This window comes from Microcebus murinus, chromosome 5 (assembly GCF_040939455.1).
Source record: "Microcebus murinus isolate Inina chromosome 5, M.murinus_Inina_mat1.0, whole genome shotgun sequence".
Classification (NCBI taxonomy): domain Eukaryota; kingdom Metazoa; phylum Chordata; class Mammalia; order Primates; family Cheirogaleidae; genus Microcebus; species Microcebus murinus.
In genome coordinates this window covers 11,249,969-11,264,243 of record NC_134108.1, presented here as the reverse complement: position 1 = coordinate 11,264,243, position 14,275 = coordinate 11,249,969, and the positions used below count along the sequence as shown (strand labels likewise).

Genomic DNA, 14,275 nt, shown 5'->3' with positions numbered 1-14,275 from the left:
TCTGCAACGAGATTAATGTCAAAACAAAAGACAGGCAATTCTACTTGAAGAGCTCAGCAGTCTGGGAGTTCTCACTGCAGGCATCTGGCGGGGACTCAGCTAGGCTCCGTGTGCTACTGGACGCATTTTCCCAACGCATCTCTGGCTCATCCCGGGCTTCTCCCCTGGAACACGCTCCTTCCAGGCCCCCATTACGACCCACTTCTTCACTGAAGCCTCCCCGGACAGCTCATTCCAAAGTGACACTTCTGTTCGTTTAACATGTATTAAGCTTTTCATTTGATCCACACGCGCGTTTGTGGGGTGCTGGACCGCGTTAGGTGGTGCTTTGGAGTTTCCAACTTTGGTGAGTCTTGCCTCCTCCTGTAGGAACTGTCGTCTTCCACTTCTTTGGAGACAAAGCAGGCCCTCAGTTGATACCACTGAATTGAATTGAAAGACCAGCCAGAAGATCAGCATTGAGTTTTAGTGCCGATTATTTATTTCCGTCATATGAAGACAATGTGTTGGAGGCTGGGAGGGGATAGAACAGAGAGGGTGGGCAAGGGTGGCCTGTTTTTCCTTTGAGGCACTTCAGTTTGTCGGGGGACAGCTCATATAAAAAGCATACATGAAGCCACCAAGGTTGACCAGCAGTCTTGTGTAAGTTGTCTCTGTTCGGAAATATTGTGCAAAGAACGTGAATTAAGTGAGCATTGACAGATGCTTCTGACAAGTTCGGCTTCTTACCTAAGACACAGATGGAGAGGTCAGGCACGAAGGCATTTAAGCCGAACAAAGGAGAATTTTAGTGGAGAGTGATAACGTTGTCAGATATTGATGGTGTTAGTCATTTGTGTTGGGACTAAGCGGTTTCGTTACTCAGTAATTTCAGGGCAACGGAAGCGAGCTGAACGTTTACTGTGCACCGGCCACTGAGCTGGGCACCTGGGGGCAATGGCAAAGAAAGAGGCGGCCCTCGCCCTTGCCGGGCTGACAGCCTGGTGGGTGGGGATGTCCGTGGTGGAATGGAAAGAAAGTGGAGGGACACCTTGAGTGTAATCTGCCACTGCTCCAGCAGCTGTGGAAGCCTCTAGGGGGACTCGAACCCACCAGCGGAGGAAGGGGCACGCAATGGGCTGTCTTTGAGGTGTCATCCCACCGTGCTTGAGCCTAAGTAGGAACTTGCACTACAGGCTGGCAGTCACCCAGATGTTTCTGCTCTCCCTTGTCTGAGTGTGTGAGTCCACTGCCCTGCCTGGAGTGAGCACTTCTTGGCCCACGTTCCCTGGCTCTGGCCATGGCTCCTCACTGCTAAGACCCAGAGCTGGCTCAGTCCTTTCCTCTCACCCTCCCCAGGCTTTGTTGTGCCCCCCTCCCTGCTGGGCCCTCTGCTGGGCTCTGCTCCTGCAGTGGAAGGATCGTATCTTTCTCACTGTCTGTCTCTGCTGCATTCCCAGCATCAGCTCAAACTGCTTCACGCGTGACTCTGCTACTTGGCCCAAGACCGCAGAGCCGAATGCTTAGATCTGAGGGCAGCAGCCCAGGCCATTGTGGCCAAGACGTCCTAAAACTGCTGTTAGGCCACCATTCCTGAAACTCCCAGGGCTGTTTTTGTATGGAAGAAACATGGAAAGTTGGACTAGGCCCACTGAGGGGACCGGGTGGACCAGATGAGGACGTCCCCTCTTTGTGCTCTTGAGAAAGCTGTAACTCCCTGACCTTATAGCAACCTCACCTTCCCTGCAGAGGGTTAGCCCTGAGCCTTGCCTCTCTACTTTCAGTACTGAAGCAGCATCTAGCAGGTGTTATGACAATGGGACGCATCCTCCTTAATCACATCTTAAATGACAGCCAGAGCGGTTTGTGGTGAATGAAACTGTTTGCCCTACACATATGCCCCTCTGGGATTTCTGCTGGGCACAGAGTCCTTGGTGGGCAGCTGGGAATAATGGGAGTGGCCTGTGCTTTATTCTCCACCTCTTGTCGTCTCTCAGAGTGCTGAGCAGATAGCTGCACTGTGTAGGAGTTTTAACGACACTGAGGCCAACGGCATGGAAGGACCCAGGGAGAGTCAGGACCCACCTCCGAGGCCTCTGGCCCGCCACCTCTCCGATGCAGACCGCCTCCGAAAAGTCATCCAGGAGCTTGTGGACACGGAGAAATCTTATGTGAAGGTAAAAGGAAACGCTGGGCATTCTTTCCTTTCTGCTGATGGTGAGTCGTATATTAGCAGAGGTCCCCAGATCACCTCTGCCAGGGACACCTGCCACTCGTGAGGTAGACGCCTGCTCCCTGAAGCAGGGAATTATTACAGGGAAGGAAAGGGAGGGTGAGAGGGTGGAAGAGCTGAGAGGGTTTGGAAAAAAATCAGATTCTTGGCTCATTTTGTTACCAAGGTACCTTTCACTATGGAAACAGATGTTCTAGTTTGTCGTTTGCAATCTGTGGGAAGGCAGCAGAGGCTCCCTTGGTTTAGTAAAAGGGGGGGCAGAGATCGTTTTAGGTGATGAAGGCCACCCTGCCTGATGGCGGTCATCGTGCAGGACAGAGGCCCACGCCTGGTGTGGGGGTCATCACACGGGAGTGTTCTCACACCGTTGTAAGGGGGTAGTTGCCAAGCACTGTACGTACCCAAAGAGTTCACTTATTTATCTCATGGGCCCCCAGTTAGCAGTTTGAGGAAATTTTAAGAATAACACAGGGACCTGGGAGGCAGAATGCTTTTGCCTTAAGTGCCTGCAGAAGCTGCAGAACTATTTTAAGCTCACTCCGTTTGTCAGTTCCGGAAGCAGGGTGGCGCAGGGTGGGCTGAGAGTCCAGGGCTGGCTCTGCCTCATTCTGGCGGCATGGCCGGGGATGGTCCCCTTCGACCACCCCAAATGAAGGGTCTGAGACCATCAGTCCCCTTGTTCTCTGAGGGCTTCAGCTCTGACATGCTGAGTCCACAGGTTAAGGCGTGGCACACACGCGTGGCTAGTACTTTCTTCACGGGTCACATCTGAGCCTCCCCTACCCAGGCCTTACAGGTAGCCTGGGAGAGCTGCCCAAAGTCCCTTCTTTTGGTCCTGGAGGGCGAGACAGAAAAGTTCGAGAGATGACAGTTTAATTTTATTTTCCATTATGTCTTGTCCTGCATCCAATATCCAGAGTGTCCCGACTAGATTTCTGAATAATCCTGTGTATCCGCAGTGACCTTTTCCCAGTAGCTCTGTGAACTGTGGATGTTTTGAGGCATCAGAGCCGTTCTGACATCTTGAGAATAGTCACGGAGCTCTCACCTGCAGAGTCGGGGGCAGAGCTCATCAGAGAATCTAACTAAGCCCCTTTCTGTTATTAGCGGTCTTGCGGTTTATTATTAGACCCCCCTGCCCTGGGAGGCTTTGTTTTGGTGACGTGCTGGCAGAGAACTGAGATGGTGTCGTGGGTGATGCAGACAAGGAAGTCCGACTCTCCCTTCTCTCTGCAAGAAACCTGCACTTTGTTTTCTTAGGGCCCCCAGAGCTGCAGCTCTTTGCCACCCCAGCTCAGCGCGGACCCGCTCCCGCGGTGCAGTAAGTCCTCCTGGGCAGCACTAGCCTGGACCAGAGTGACTGTGGGCCCTGCCACTGGCTCTGACAAAATCACCTGCACTTGGCACCTGTTGTGATTCACACCCCTCTCCCCCCCCCCCCCGCCACTATTTTTTTAATTTCTTCTTTGTTGCTGACATTTAACAAGTAATTTTACTTGTTGTCATCCTTTAACCTAACCTGGGTCCCTGCATGCTTCTGGAGACTTTCAGTATTTGTGTGTTCTGGGAGAGATGACTCAGCAACCTCTCACACCTCCCCTTCCCTGAGCGGCGAAGGAGGCAAGGCCAGGGAGGTTCACTGGGAAACGCCGTCAGCATCCCAGGCCCGACCCTGCTCTCAGAACCGACCCCAGCAGGTTCTGGGGGTGCCTTGGGCTTTACAAAGTTCTCTGAGACAGATTTCCCTGTTGTAAAACGAGGAAGTCATTCTAGTTGACTTTGTAGGCAAATACTTCTATTAAGAGTGTTCTAGGACTCAAAGTTCTTCAGAATAAATGAAACAAGAGAAATCTTTTCTATCACTAAAGTATATCATGGTCTTAGCTTAAAATTATTAACATTAAATTAAAAAAAATCTTCATCTAACGGGTTTTGTAAATGCAATCAACTCCCACTCTACTGTACTGCTGGAGCCTAGTTTACTAGAGACCCACATATGGCTTAGATTTTAAACATTATATCTGTTACTCTTTGGAGATTTTTCTTGCATTTGAATATGGGAATTTGGGATTCTGTTAATGTGTCATCCTGGAATTGAGGAGCTCCCCAGATCTTGTCTTGCCCCTGCTAGCACCATGTTGGGGCCGTCACTGTGCTCCCACCTGACAGTGCCTGGCCAGACCTCCTTCCCTTGAAGAAAGTGTCTGCTTCTGTCAAGGAGACACTTAACTAAGCAGAGTAAGTGACCAAGCTATAAAGGAAGATGTGGACTCCAGCTGTTGACCGTATTGTGGTATTAACCTGCTTGAATTAGGTGAGCAATAATAACTACATTTAGGGTCAAGAATTTCAACAAGACGTAAACTTCATTATTAATGGGAATCTTTGGAGCTGCTGCCAGGGTTGCTGGAGTCTCATGGGTATTTCGGAGAGTTGAGCGTTAAGGAGACTTTCTTCTTTTGTCTTTCAGGATCTGAGCTGCCTCTTTGAATTGTACTTGGAGCCACTTCAGAGTGAGACCTTTCTTACCCAAGACGAGGTAAATAATAATCACTGTCCGTCTGTCCAGTGATCCATAGGTTTGTCTCCCTTGGCCTTTTAGCAGGCCTCCTCAGAGATTCTCTCTACTGATCCCAGAAGGGCATCCAAGACTTAAGGGTCTCCAGAGTCCCAGGCGTGCCCTCCTTCTAAGCCATTTATGTGGCCTCTGTGGCGAAAAGTTTACAAAGGCAAAAGGATGGTCGTGCTCTTTTTGTAGAAGGTGTGTCCAAAAATGACACTTTGATACATAACATTTTTAATGTTAAATCACATAATTAGTTCTTTTCTAATAATACACGTTTTTCCCAATTTGAATTCTGAGAATTTTACATCTTGTAAGAATACTTAAAAAGTTATTCTAGAAACATAGAAAGTTTCATACTTCCAGCCCTTATAATTCTATGTATAAACTATATCCCATAATGACCATGCTGTCTTCTTAAAGGATTTACTTCTGTCTACTTCTTGGTGAATGACTTCTTTGTGGGCTTAAGAGTTAGCGTGGTATCTAGGTCTTCCTGGCTAATACCCTCTTTTCAAATCCTGATCTTCATACAGATGGAGTCACTTTTTGGAAGTTTGCCAGAGATGCTTGAGTTTCAAAAGGTGTTTCTGGAGACTCTGGAGGATGGGATTTCAGCATCATCTGACTTTAACATACTGGAAACTCCCTCGCAGTTTAGAGTGAGTATTTAGGCCTAAAAGCAAGGTGCCAAATTTTTCCTTGTCCCTTGACTGTTGTCAGGATAACTTGAGAGCTTCCATAGCACTGCTGTCCTGTGACAGTGGACAAGAAGAGTGTATATATATTTTTTCCTGGTGTAAATGCTTCTGGTCGTCAGAAGTCTGGGCAGCATCACCAGCCTGGCTGCTGACCGTGCTCGAGCTCTGCACTCACCTGTTCTGAAGGGTGTGTGGGGTGACTGCTTCTGAGGCCAGAGCACCTACCCCACGTCTGATGCTTCATCTCTTTGGTCATGTGAACCTGGGATGAGGAGCGCAGGTTTCAGGTTGCTCTGATGGAGCCCTCTCTTCTATGAAGCATCAGTGTAAGCTGCAGTGCCCGGCAGGAAGCCCTCCAGGGAAGAAAATGTGGAAGGCAGTAGCATGGGGACCTGAACTCATACAGACAGCGGCATTTGCCCCAAGTAACTGAGAGTCAGCTTAATTAACTTCTCCGATCGTTTATATCCCACCTTGTCAGATGTATTTTTATAGAACTTCCTTTCTGGTCCTTTGTACACCGTGTCAGTAGCCTCTGTTTCCAGAAACTTTTTAGTGAAGCTAAAGATCTGCTAGGGGAGAGCCTGGGCTGTTCCCCATCTCCTGTGAGGATGGAGCAGGCCTGAGCATCTTGGAGGCCTTAGTGCTGTGGAGTCTGACAAAAGCCACGCAGCTGTCCAATGTCCAGCCATAGGCAGCTCACATTGACTAAGCCCTATCTGATTTGACTTTCTCCTCTCCCCTTCCAGAAATTACTGTTTTCCCTTGGAGGCTCTTTTCTTTATTATGCGGACCACTTTAAACTGTACAGTGGATTCTGTGCTAATCATATTAAAGTACAGAAGGTTCTAGAGCGAGGTAAGTTGCTCATGCTTTTTATAGCTGTGCTTTTTGTATTTTTAACTGTTAATAAAGGGTAAATCTGTATGTAACAAGTAAGGGTAAGTGCAATTGTGATGTATTATGCTCCATTCTCAACCTTGAAAGTAGCGGATATTGAAGGGAAAGGTTTCCATTTATTTCAATTTATTGGCAGCAGTGAACATGTATGCCTAAGAGCAGAGGTGCTGCTTGTCCGTGTGTCACTTTGCTGTTAAATTACATCTAGATTCTTTTCTTGCAAAATTACTTTCTCTAAAAACTTGCAACCATATTCCCTAGATGGGGGTAGAAAGAAATGCATGTCATTTTTTTTTTTCCTGATTAAGCATCTTAAGCCTGAGGAGCCACTATAAATAAACTACCACCAAACAACCCCCACCAAACATACAAGAAGTGTGCTAAAATTAAAGTCTCTTTGGTGGAACTGAGAAAAACTCATTTTCCAGAGGTTGCTCTTCAATGTTTCCTTCTCTCCGTAGTGTCGCGGAGGCGGGTAGAGGTGTATCCTGACATGCATGGTGTTAATCCATTCCCACTGCAGCTTTGCCATTTGGTTTTAATCCAGAACTTCATAGTATCTCTTCATAGAAGAAAAGCCTCAAGTTTAAAAAAATTGGAGTCTGATGGTGCTTCAAGTTAATGAGACCCAGCCAAAATCCATCTTTTCTAGTTGCTTTCAACAGAGTTGACCATCCATTGGCATTTCTTCCCACAGACACCTTCTTAATGATAGTCAGTAGCCAAATAAAAGGCTACCAGTGGCTTGCTCAGTTCCTCCTTTGTCATAAAGATGAAGAATCATTTCACCTTCCACTTGGTTTGGTAATCACATTCAAAATGGTGCTGTATCTCCAGATGTTGTAGATTTTGCCCTGATAACAGAACCCCCAATAAGGGTGTATCTCCATCCAAGCTAGCCACACTTCCGACAGCTGGGCAGCATTTCCAACTGCTGGAATCCGCAGTGGCACCTGGCGTATCCAGTGGCACCCAAACTGAAGGCACCTGTATTGCCGCATTCCTGTATTGCCGCCCTCGTGGTGCTCACACTGGACAGGAAGGCGGTTTTCTCTGCTAAAGAGGGTCCTAAAGCCACCTGGTGGAAGGGAGCTGTGGCTCTGGGTGCAGTGAAGGCCGAGTCTGCTTGGAGCTGTGGAGGGGAAGGCTGCGGGCTATGGTGAAATAATAAATCATCTTATTTTAAATGAAAAAAAAAAAAAAAAAACTGCTTTTCAAATAGCCCTTCAGTGTATAGAATAAGAATAAGCAACAACCAGTGCTAGACCAGTGGGAACAACACTGATTTATTTTTCCATATGAATCTTTTGTGGGATACAGTGCAGGCTCTGTATAACATAGTTCTGTGGCTTTATGAGTTGTTTGAACCTCGCTTTCTAGGCCACCCATCACAGTCTCTCTCATGGGTATGCATGAGATAGATATGTCTTTAAAGCCAGACCTTTAAAGTCGGTGTGAGGGTTGCATTCCATCCCGGTAAGCTCCGTAGCTCGAGGGATTTGTCAGCGGCGATGTGGATCCCATGCTTACAGCTGACTGCCTGACCCACTGATGTGCTGGGGTTTTTATTAATGAATGGCATTAGGAGGACTAGGAAATGGATGCGGTATGACTGCTAAAAGAGAAGTGAAGAATTTAATTCATCCCACATCTTCTAAGGGTCTTTTATTCATCTGCTTACAGCTAAAACCGATAAAGCCTTCAAGGCTTTTCTGGATGCCCGGAACCCCACCAAGCAGCACTCCTCCACGCTGGAGTCCTACCTCATCAAGCCAGTTCAGAGAGTGCTCAAGTACCCTCTGCTGCTCAAGGAGCTCGTGTCCCTGACGGACCACGAAAGTGAGGAACACTATCACCTGACAGGTGAGGCCACTGATCCCTGCCTCCTGCATGAAGTGTGGGCTGCCTGCCACGCCCTGGGCCTGTGAGCCTCTTCCGCACTAGTGGCGCATTCGGCATCGTTTTTCAGTTCTGTGATTGTTAATCTTAGATTTAATTTTATGTGAAAATAGCTAGATATATGGCCATTCCTTTAGAGTCTACATATGGTTCGGTAAAAATTATCCCTTTGGAGTAGCCTTAAACTCCTCTGGAGGGATGATTCTACATTTTTAAATGAAAGAAATTACCTCAGGTTACTTGGCTAGTAAACAGTGCTGCCAGAACCCCAAATCAGGCCTGTTTTGCTGCCACTTTGTGAAGTTTGGTAATGTTTGCTGCCCATGTGCTGCTGATCAAATTTGCTGGGTGAGGCTCCACCTTGTGGAGATCTCTGAGCAGAGCTCGACCCTGAAACCAGATTCCCAATGACAGATTATGCTTCAAAGTTGATGCTGATGTGTTATTGTTTGTAACTGCAGATATTACTGGCCTGAGCCACAATTTGTCAAAAACACAAAGCCTTGTGGTTTGATGGTAAATAGAGTATACTTAAAAAGATGCCTTATTTGGATTAGAGAGAAACAGTGATTTGTTCTCCATATAGCAAAACTAGGAGATTAGGTTAAACCTTAAGTAATAAAATTCCTGGGGAGAGAAATAGACTTATGAACACATTTTAGTATTACTGAATAATGAATACTGAGAAGAGTATAAATTAAAGTGGCTCTTTTTCCACGACAAGCATACTTTGGTATCATAAACAACAAAAGAGAAAGAATTTTTTTATATCACAGTAAATGATATAAATTATGTTCAACATTCATACTACATAAAAAACTCATTTTGCATTAAGATCTTTAAAATGGTTCTGTCAAATTTCCTTCCACACCTCTCTCCAGACTGAATTAAAATATTAAGAGAATAAAGTATGAAAAGAACTGAATTTGAAAAGTTGACCTGAAATTGTTTTTTGATTTCATCCCTGGTGTGCCCTCATAAAAAGTTATAAACAGATACCATGTATGAACGCTCACAGGTGATCTGTCAATCAGTTGTTCACAGGGGCATTTGTACATTCTATTTACACGTGGATCTCGGTTCCCGGGAAGAGAGTCAACGTGGAGAGCTGGTGCCTTGGGGCCAGTCAGTCTGGGGTTTGAATTCTGGCTCTACTCCTTTTTTTCTTCTCTGGAACTCTGGCAAAATACCCTGCACCTCACCTTCCTCATCCATATTATGGGACTCATTAGTCATGGAGTTACTGTGAGGATTAAATGAGATTATTCATGTAAATCACCTATTGTGCTACAGGACAAGTAGAAAGTGCTCAGTAAGTAGTGGCTGTTATATTAGTGACACTTTTCACTTACGCTCGCCTCATTTCCAAGAGAATTCAAGGTGGAAGGTAATTTTGCTGTTCAAGATTACAATGGGCTTTGGTGAGCAAGACCTGAATAATGTTGCGGTTAGTAAGTACTGGTCTCAAATCCTGGCTTGAATCTTGAGTCCTTTCATTACTGCTGTTGGATGGGATGTAAAACAAACAACTATAAAATAAATATGATTTCATATTTTGCAGAAGCACTAAAGGCCATGGAAAAAGTAGCGAGCCACATCAATGAGATGCAGAAGATCTATGAGGACTATGGGACTGTGTTCGACCAGCTGGTAGCAGAGCAGAGTGGGACGGAGAAGGAGGTCTGTGAGGCCCTTGGGCTGAGGCCCGCTGCTTGTGTTACTGGGTGTGTAGGTGACCTTACGGAGTAGGCTGCCCTGTTAGGACTGTCTTGGAGGAGAAAATGCCTAAAAGTGTCATGACATTCATGTATATTACTAACTACACAATTTACATATGAATGTACATTGGTCAAAAAATGTAACCTTATGTTGTGACAATATCATACAAAGAAAACTAGAAAGAAGTGTCACTGAGCTCCTCCCCTGCCCCTCTCTCCTTTCCCTTGGGGCATGAGGTGTGACCCTGGGCTGGGGCTGGGACATAGCGTGGAAGGTGGGGCTGGCAGAGGGCTGGAGAAAGGAAGTGGGAACCAGTATATGGAGATAAGTCTAGGGCTTTTCCTTTTTTATTTTTCTCTTTTTAACATCAAACACTGGTGCTTACCTGCTTGCTTATAAAACTAGAACAAGTAGGATTTGACATGATCTGTAATTTTTTTTGTCTGATTGCTAAATTTAGAATTTGTGCTTTTAAAGCCTCCATACAGGTAGCAACATAGTTTAAACAGAAAATGGCAAGAACAGAAAGGAGCCAGAGTTCAATTTTTACTATGATCAGTTTCAACATTGGCACATTTTTATTAGCAGCCTGAATGAGAGGTAGTGGTGAAGGTACTAGATCCTATGGTAAAAGTTAACAAAGGCACTTTGGCCAAATAAGGACACTGTGGTAGAATTCATGTTATGGAACTAGAGTAGGATATGTGACATGGCTTGCCTACAAGTGTGCACTGAAGCAAAATGCCTTCACTTTTATGTTGTTTATCAACTAATTGATGCTTAACTCCTGTTTTTAAAACCTCCACTATTTAAGGCCCCATGTTTACAGGGACCATAAAAATCAAACAATGTACTTTAACACTGACCATATACGTATGTGATTCACTCTCTTACATGAGACAGTCCATTCTTGGGGTGTCCACATCTTCTTCACCACCTGTTTTTACAATCTAGGTAACAGAACTTTCAATGGGGGAACTTCTGATGCACTCTACGGTTTCCTGGTTGAATCCATTTCTGTCTCTAGGAAAAGCCAGAAAGGACCTTGAGCTCACAGTATTTGGTTAGTATTCCATTCAAAAGAATGTAAACTTAAAAGAGGCTGGCCATGCTGGATACCTACACTAACCCCATCAGCCCAGTAAGTGCTGACTTCCAAGAGTTAGAGGAACTGCTGTGATGGCTGGTGACTTAACACAGCCACTTCCAACTATTTAACCCTTTGCACTCGCTTGCTTTTTTCTTGATTCCTTTATTCTACTCGGGATTTAATTTTTTAAATACCCCAGATTTTACAAAGCACGGCAATAGAATAAAAAACTGGAGTTTCTTTTCAAACAAACTTATTTGGATTTCTTATATTTCAAATTATTGATACATTCAAAGAGTAATTTTAATCTATAATTTTTGCTAACGGTGTCGAGTCACACTCGACATCAGAGTGCAAAGGGTTATTAAAATGCCATGGCTCTGCATACTCATCATCTTGTTCTCCCTTCTGCTGCTTGGCGCAGGCCAAGTGTTACAGGAACAAATCTCCTGGGGGCTATTTTGAAACGTGCTATCTTAATAAGTCTGCTGCATTTCAAGATGTCTTAATTCTGGGAGTCTGGAGAGCAAGTGACAGTGTATTGTCACTGAGATGAACACAATGTCCTCAGCTTTCAATAAAACAAACAAAGAATTAAAGCCAGGATCTACTTCAGATAATAGCTTTTAAATAAGCAGGTATTTCTGCATAGTTCAAATATGAACAAAAGAGAAATACCAGTTAGTCACTCATGTGTTGGCATATTGGGGTCTTAGAGATTCGTGAACTTGAAGAGCTTTGTTCTACTAAAACATTCAGCTTTAGTTTAACCTTGGAAGAATTTGTATAAAATAATAAAAGACTTTTCTTTTTTTCCTTTCTCTAGTTTTTAAGAGAGCTGTCATACTGGTTTATAAAGAAAACTGCAAACTGAAAAAGAAATTGGTAAGAATTAATTTTAATTAAAGCTACCTTTTCCTGACTGTATCTTCCTATTAATGTTGAATTGAAAAGCCCACTGAGCACCAAGGCCTCACTGACTGCTATTATTCTGAGGGTAACTAACCAAATCACATACTCAGGGCACTTCTGAGTCTCCTCATGAAAGATGTCTGTTTTAAAAGAATATGTAGACACCCATGTGAGGGCCTACATACAAAGTCAGCTTTTATATCCCTAAAAATGTTTGTTCCATAAACATGGGAGTCTGTGAAACTTAGGTTTAAAATGCTTTTATTACTTTGACTCATACACGCTCACAAAACCAGACCAAAACCAAACCTTGGCTGTAGGGTACCCTAAGCCATTTTACCACTCAGTCATGACATGAGGACCTGGCTGCCATTTTTGCTTGGAGACCCGGAACTCTCTGTTCCCAAACTATGACTCTGGCCTACCCCACACCAAGCACGTGAGGTCTTTGAGAACTGGGTGCGTTCCTGATTCATTTCTGTGCCCTGAACACCCAATGCAGCTGCTCAGAGCCTTGCACATGAGGAGAATGTAAGCTTCCATTCCCTACACAGATGTCCTCCCTGGGTTAGAGCTTCCTTTAACAGTTTTCTTGGTGGGCCTTCATGTTACAGCCCTCAAATTCCCGGCCTGCACACAGCTCTGCTGACCTGGACCCATTTAAATTCCGCTGGTTGATCCCCATCTCCGCGCTTCAAGTCAGACTGGGGAATACAGCAGGTAACTGTTCCGTGTCATTCCAGAGAAAGTATCTTAAGAGATGTACTTGAATTATGCAACGAAAAAGTAGGAAAGGACCTTGGTATAGCTTTTGGTGCATTTTATTTTATAGGCAAGGAAAATGAGGACAAGAGAAGTTGAAACTAAATGCCAGTGGGTGACTTCTCTTTGTCAAATGCCTCTCCATTGTTTCCTTATTTTCCCTATCAACAGTTTTTAACATTTTTCTTTCTGCCTAATATTCTTGACACCCTAAAATTTCTTAAACATAGGTCCACAAATTTAAATTTTTATGAATTTAGAATACACAAGAAAATTCCTTAAGATTAGGTAGTATTGCAAGTGCTATAAAAATATAAACAAATCTTTGACCCTGGAAAATGCTGAGAGATCCTTCCAGAATAACCTTGTTTTGGTGACACTGCCTCTGGTGACAGAAAGGGCCAACAGGCTAAGACATGCAGTGACGTTCTGGGCTGTTTAATTTTTGTCATCAGTGCATGGGTCCCTTGCACGGAATGGGCAAAGGAGGACTGAAGAATAGGATTCCTTGAACCTCTTTCCCAGAGAGATGGGGTCCAGAGGTAGGGAGCTTTCTCCCTACCTCTGGACGGATGGATAAAAAAACTTCAGCAGGAAATGTAAAAAGTAAGAATATTTCAGTTGTTGTAACTATTTGTGAAAATCACATATAGAATGAACCACAGAAGGAAATGACAAGAGTCAGAACTGGGAATATATGACTCTCTAAATCGTGAGTTTTAAACTTCACAAGTGTTCTTAAACCACAGCATTTTTGGCAAAGTTGTAGACTCTTGTTTCCTTTCTTTTACACAGGGACAGAAAATAATTCCATATGGGAGCTAATCCATACAAAGTCAGAAATAGAAGGACGGCCAGAAACCATCTTTCAATTGTGTTGCAGGTATTGTTGACTTCTAAAAACTAAAACCAGTGGAAGTAAGAGAGAATCATGTCTCTTAAGTTTATTTTTGGTGCCCTCCTGAATTTTGATGACATCAGGGTCATACCTATCCCCCTAAAAAGACAACTGAGGCTCTAGTAGACGAATACATTGATTAAACACATATCCAGATTGTAGAATGATCAGTTCCCGCCTCCCTCCGTGAGTGAGGAAGCACGGTGTGCAGGTTGGTGGCGGTCTGGCCTAGGTGAGGCAACACAGCACCAACGAGGTGATGTGCCACAGGAGCACACGGGTGGGGGAGGAAGCGTGATGAATACTCTGGATACTACTGCTGTTCTCTCTTCCCCCCAGTGACAGTGAAAGCAAAACCAACATTGTTAAGGTGATTCGTTCCATTCTGAGAGAGAACTTCAGGCGTCACATAAAGTGTGAATTACCGCTGGAGAAAACATGTAAGGATCGCCTGATGCCTCTTAAGAACAGAGTTCCTGTTTCAGCCAAATTAGGTGAGAATTTTGCTACCCTTGTGTTTATTCAAGAAAACATTATGAGCTTCCTGAAAAGGATATATGTTCCTGTAATACAGCTGTGAGTCATCACTTTGTAAATGATCAGGGGTAACTTTATTTCC

The 14,275-nt window shown here is 44.6% G+C and overlaps 1 protein-coding gene across 2 annotated transcripts in view; it reads left to right on the top strand.

The window, feature by feature from the left end:
• TIAM2 (TIAM Rac1 associated GEF 2) overlaps positions 1-14,275 on the top strand; it is a 104,166-nt gene that overhangs the window by 87,564 nt on the left and 2,327 nt on the right. For both annotated transcript variants that reach the window (XM_012759604.3, XM_012759605.3), the window contains 11 exons: positions 1,977-2,156; positions 4,683-4,751; positions 5,312-5,437; positions 6,226-6,334; positions 8,060-8,239; positions 9,837-9,955; positions 10,949-11,057; positions 11,911-11,969; positions 12,611-12,716; positions 13,554-13,641; positions 13,996-14,150. In XM_012759604.3, coding sequence (XP_012615058.3) covers positions 1,977-2,156; positions 4,683-4,751; positions 5,312-5,437; positions 6,226-6,334; positions 8,060-8,239; positions 9,837-9,955; positions 10,949-11,057; positions 11,911-11,969; positions 12,611-12,716; positions 13,554-13,641; positions 13,996-14,150 — 1,300 coding nt within the window. The remainder of the gene's footprint in view (positions 1-1,976; positions 2,157-4,682; positions 4,752-5,311; positions 5,438-6,225; positions 6,335-8,059; positions 8,240-9,836; positions 9,956-10,948; positions 11,058-11,910; positions 11,970-12,610; positions 12,717-13,553; positions 13,642-13,995; positions 14,151-14,275) is intronic.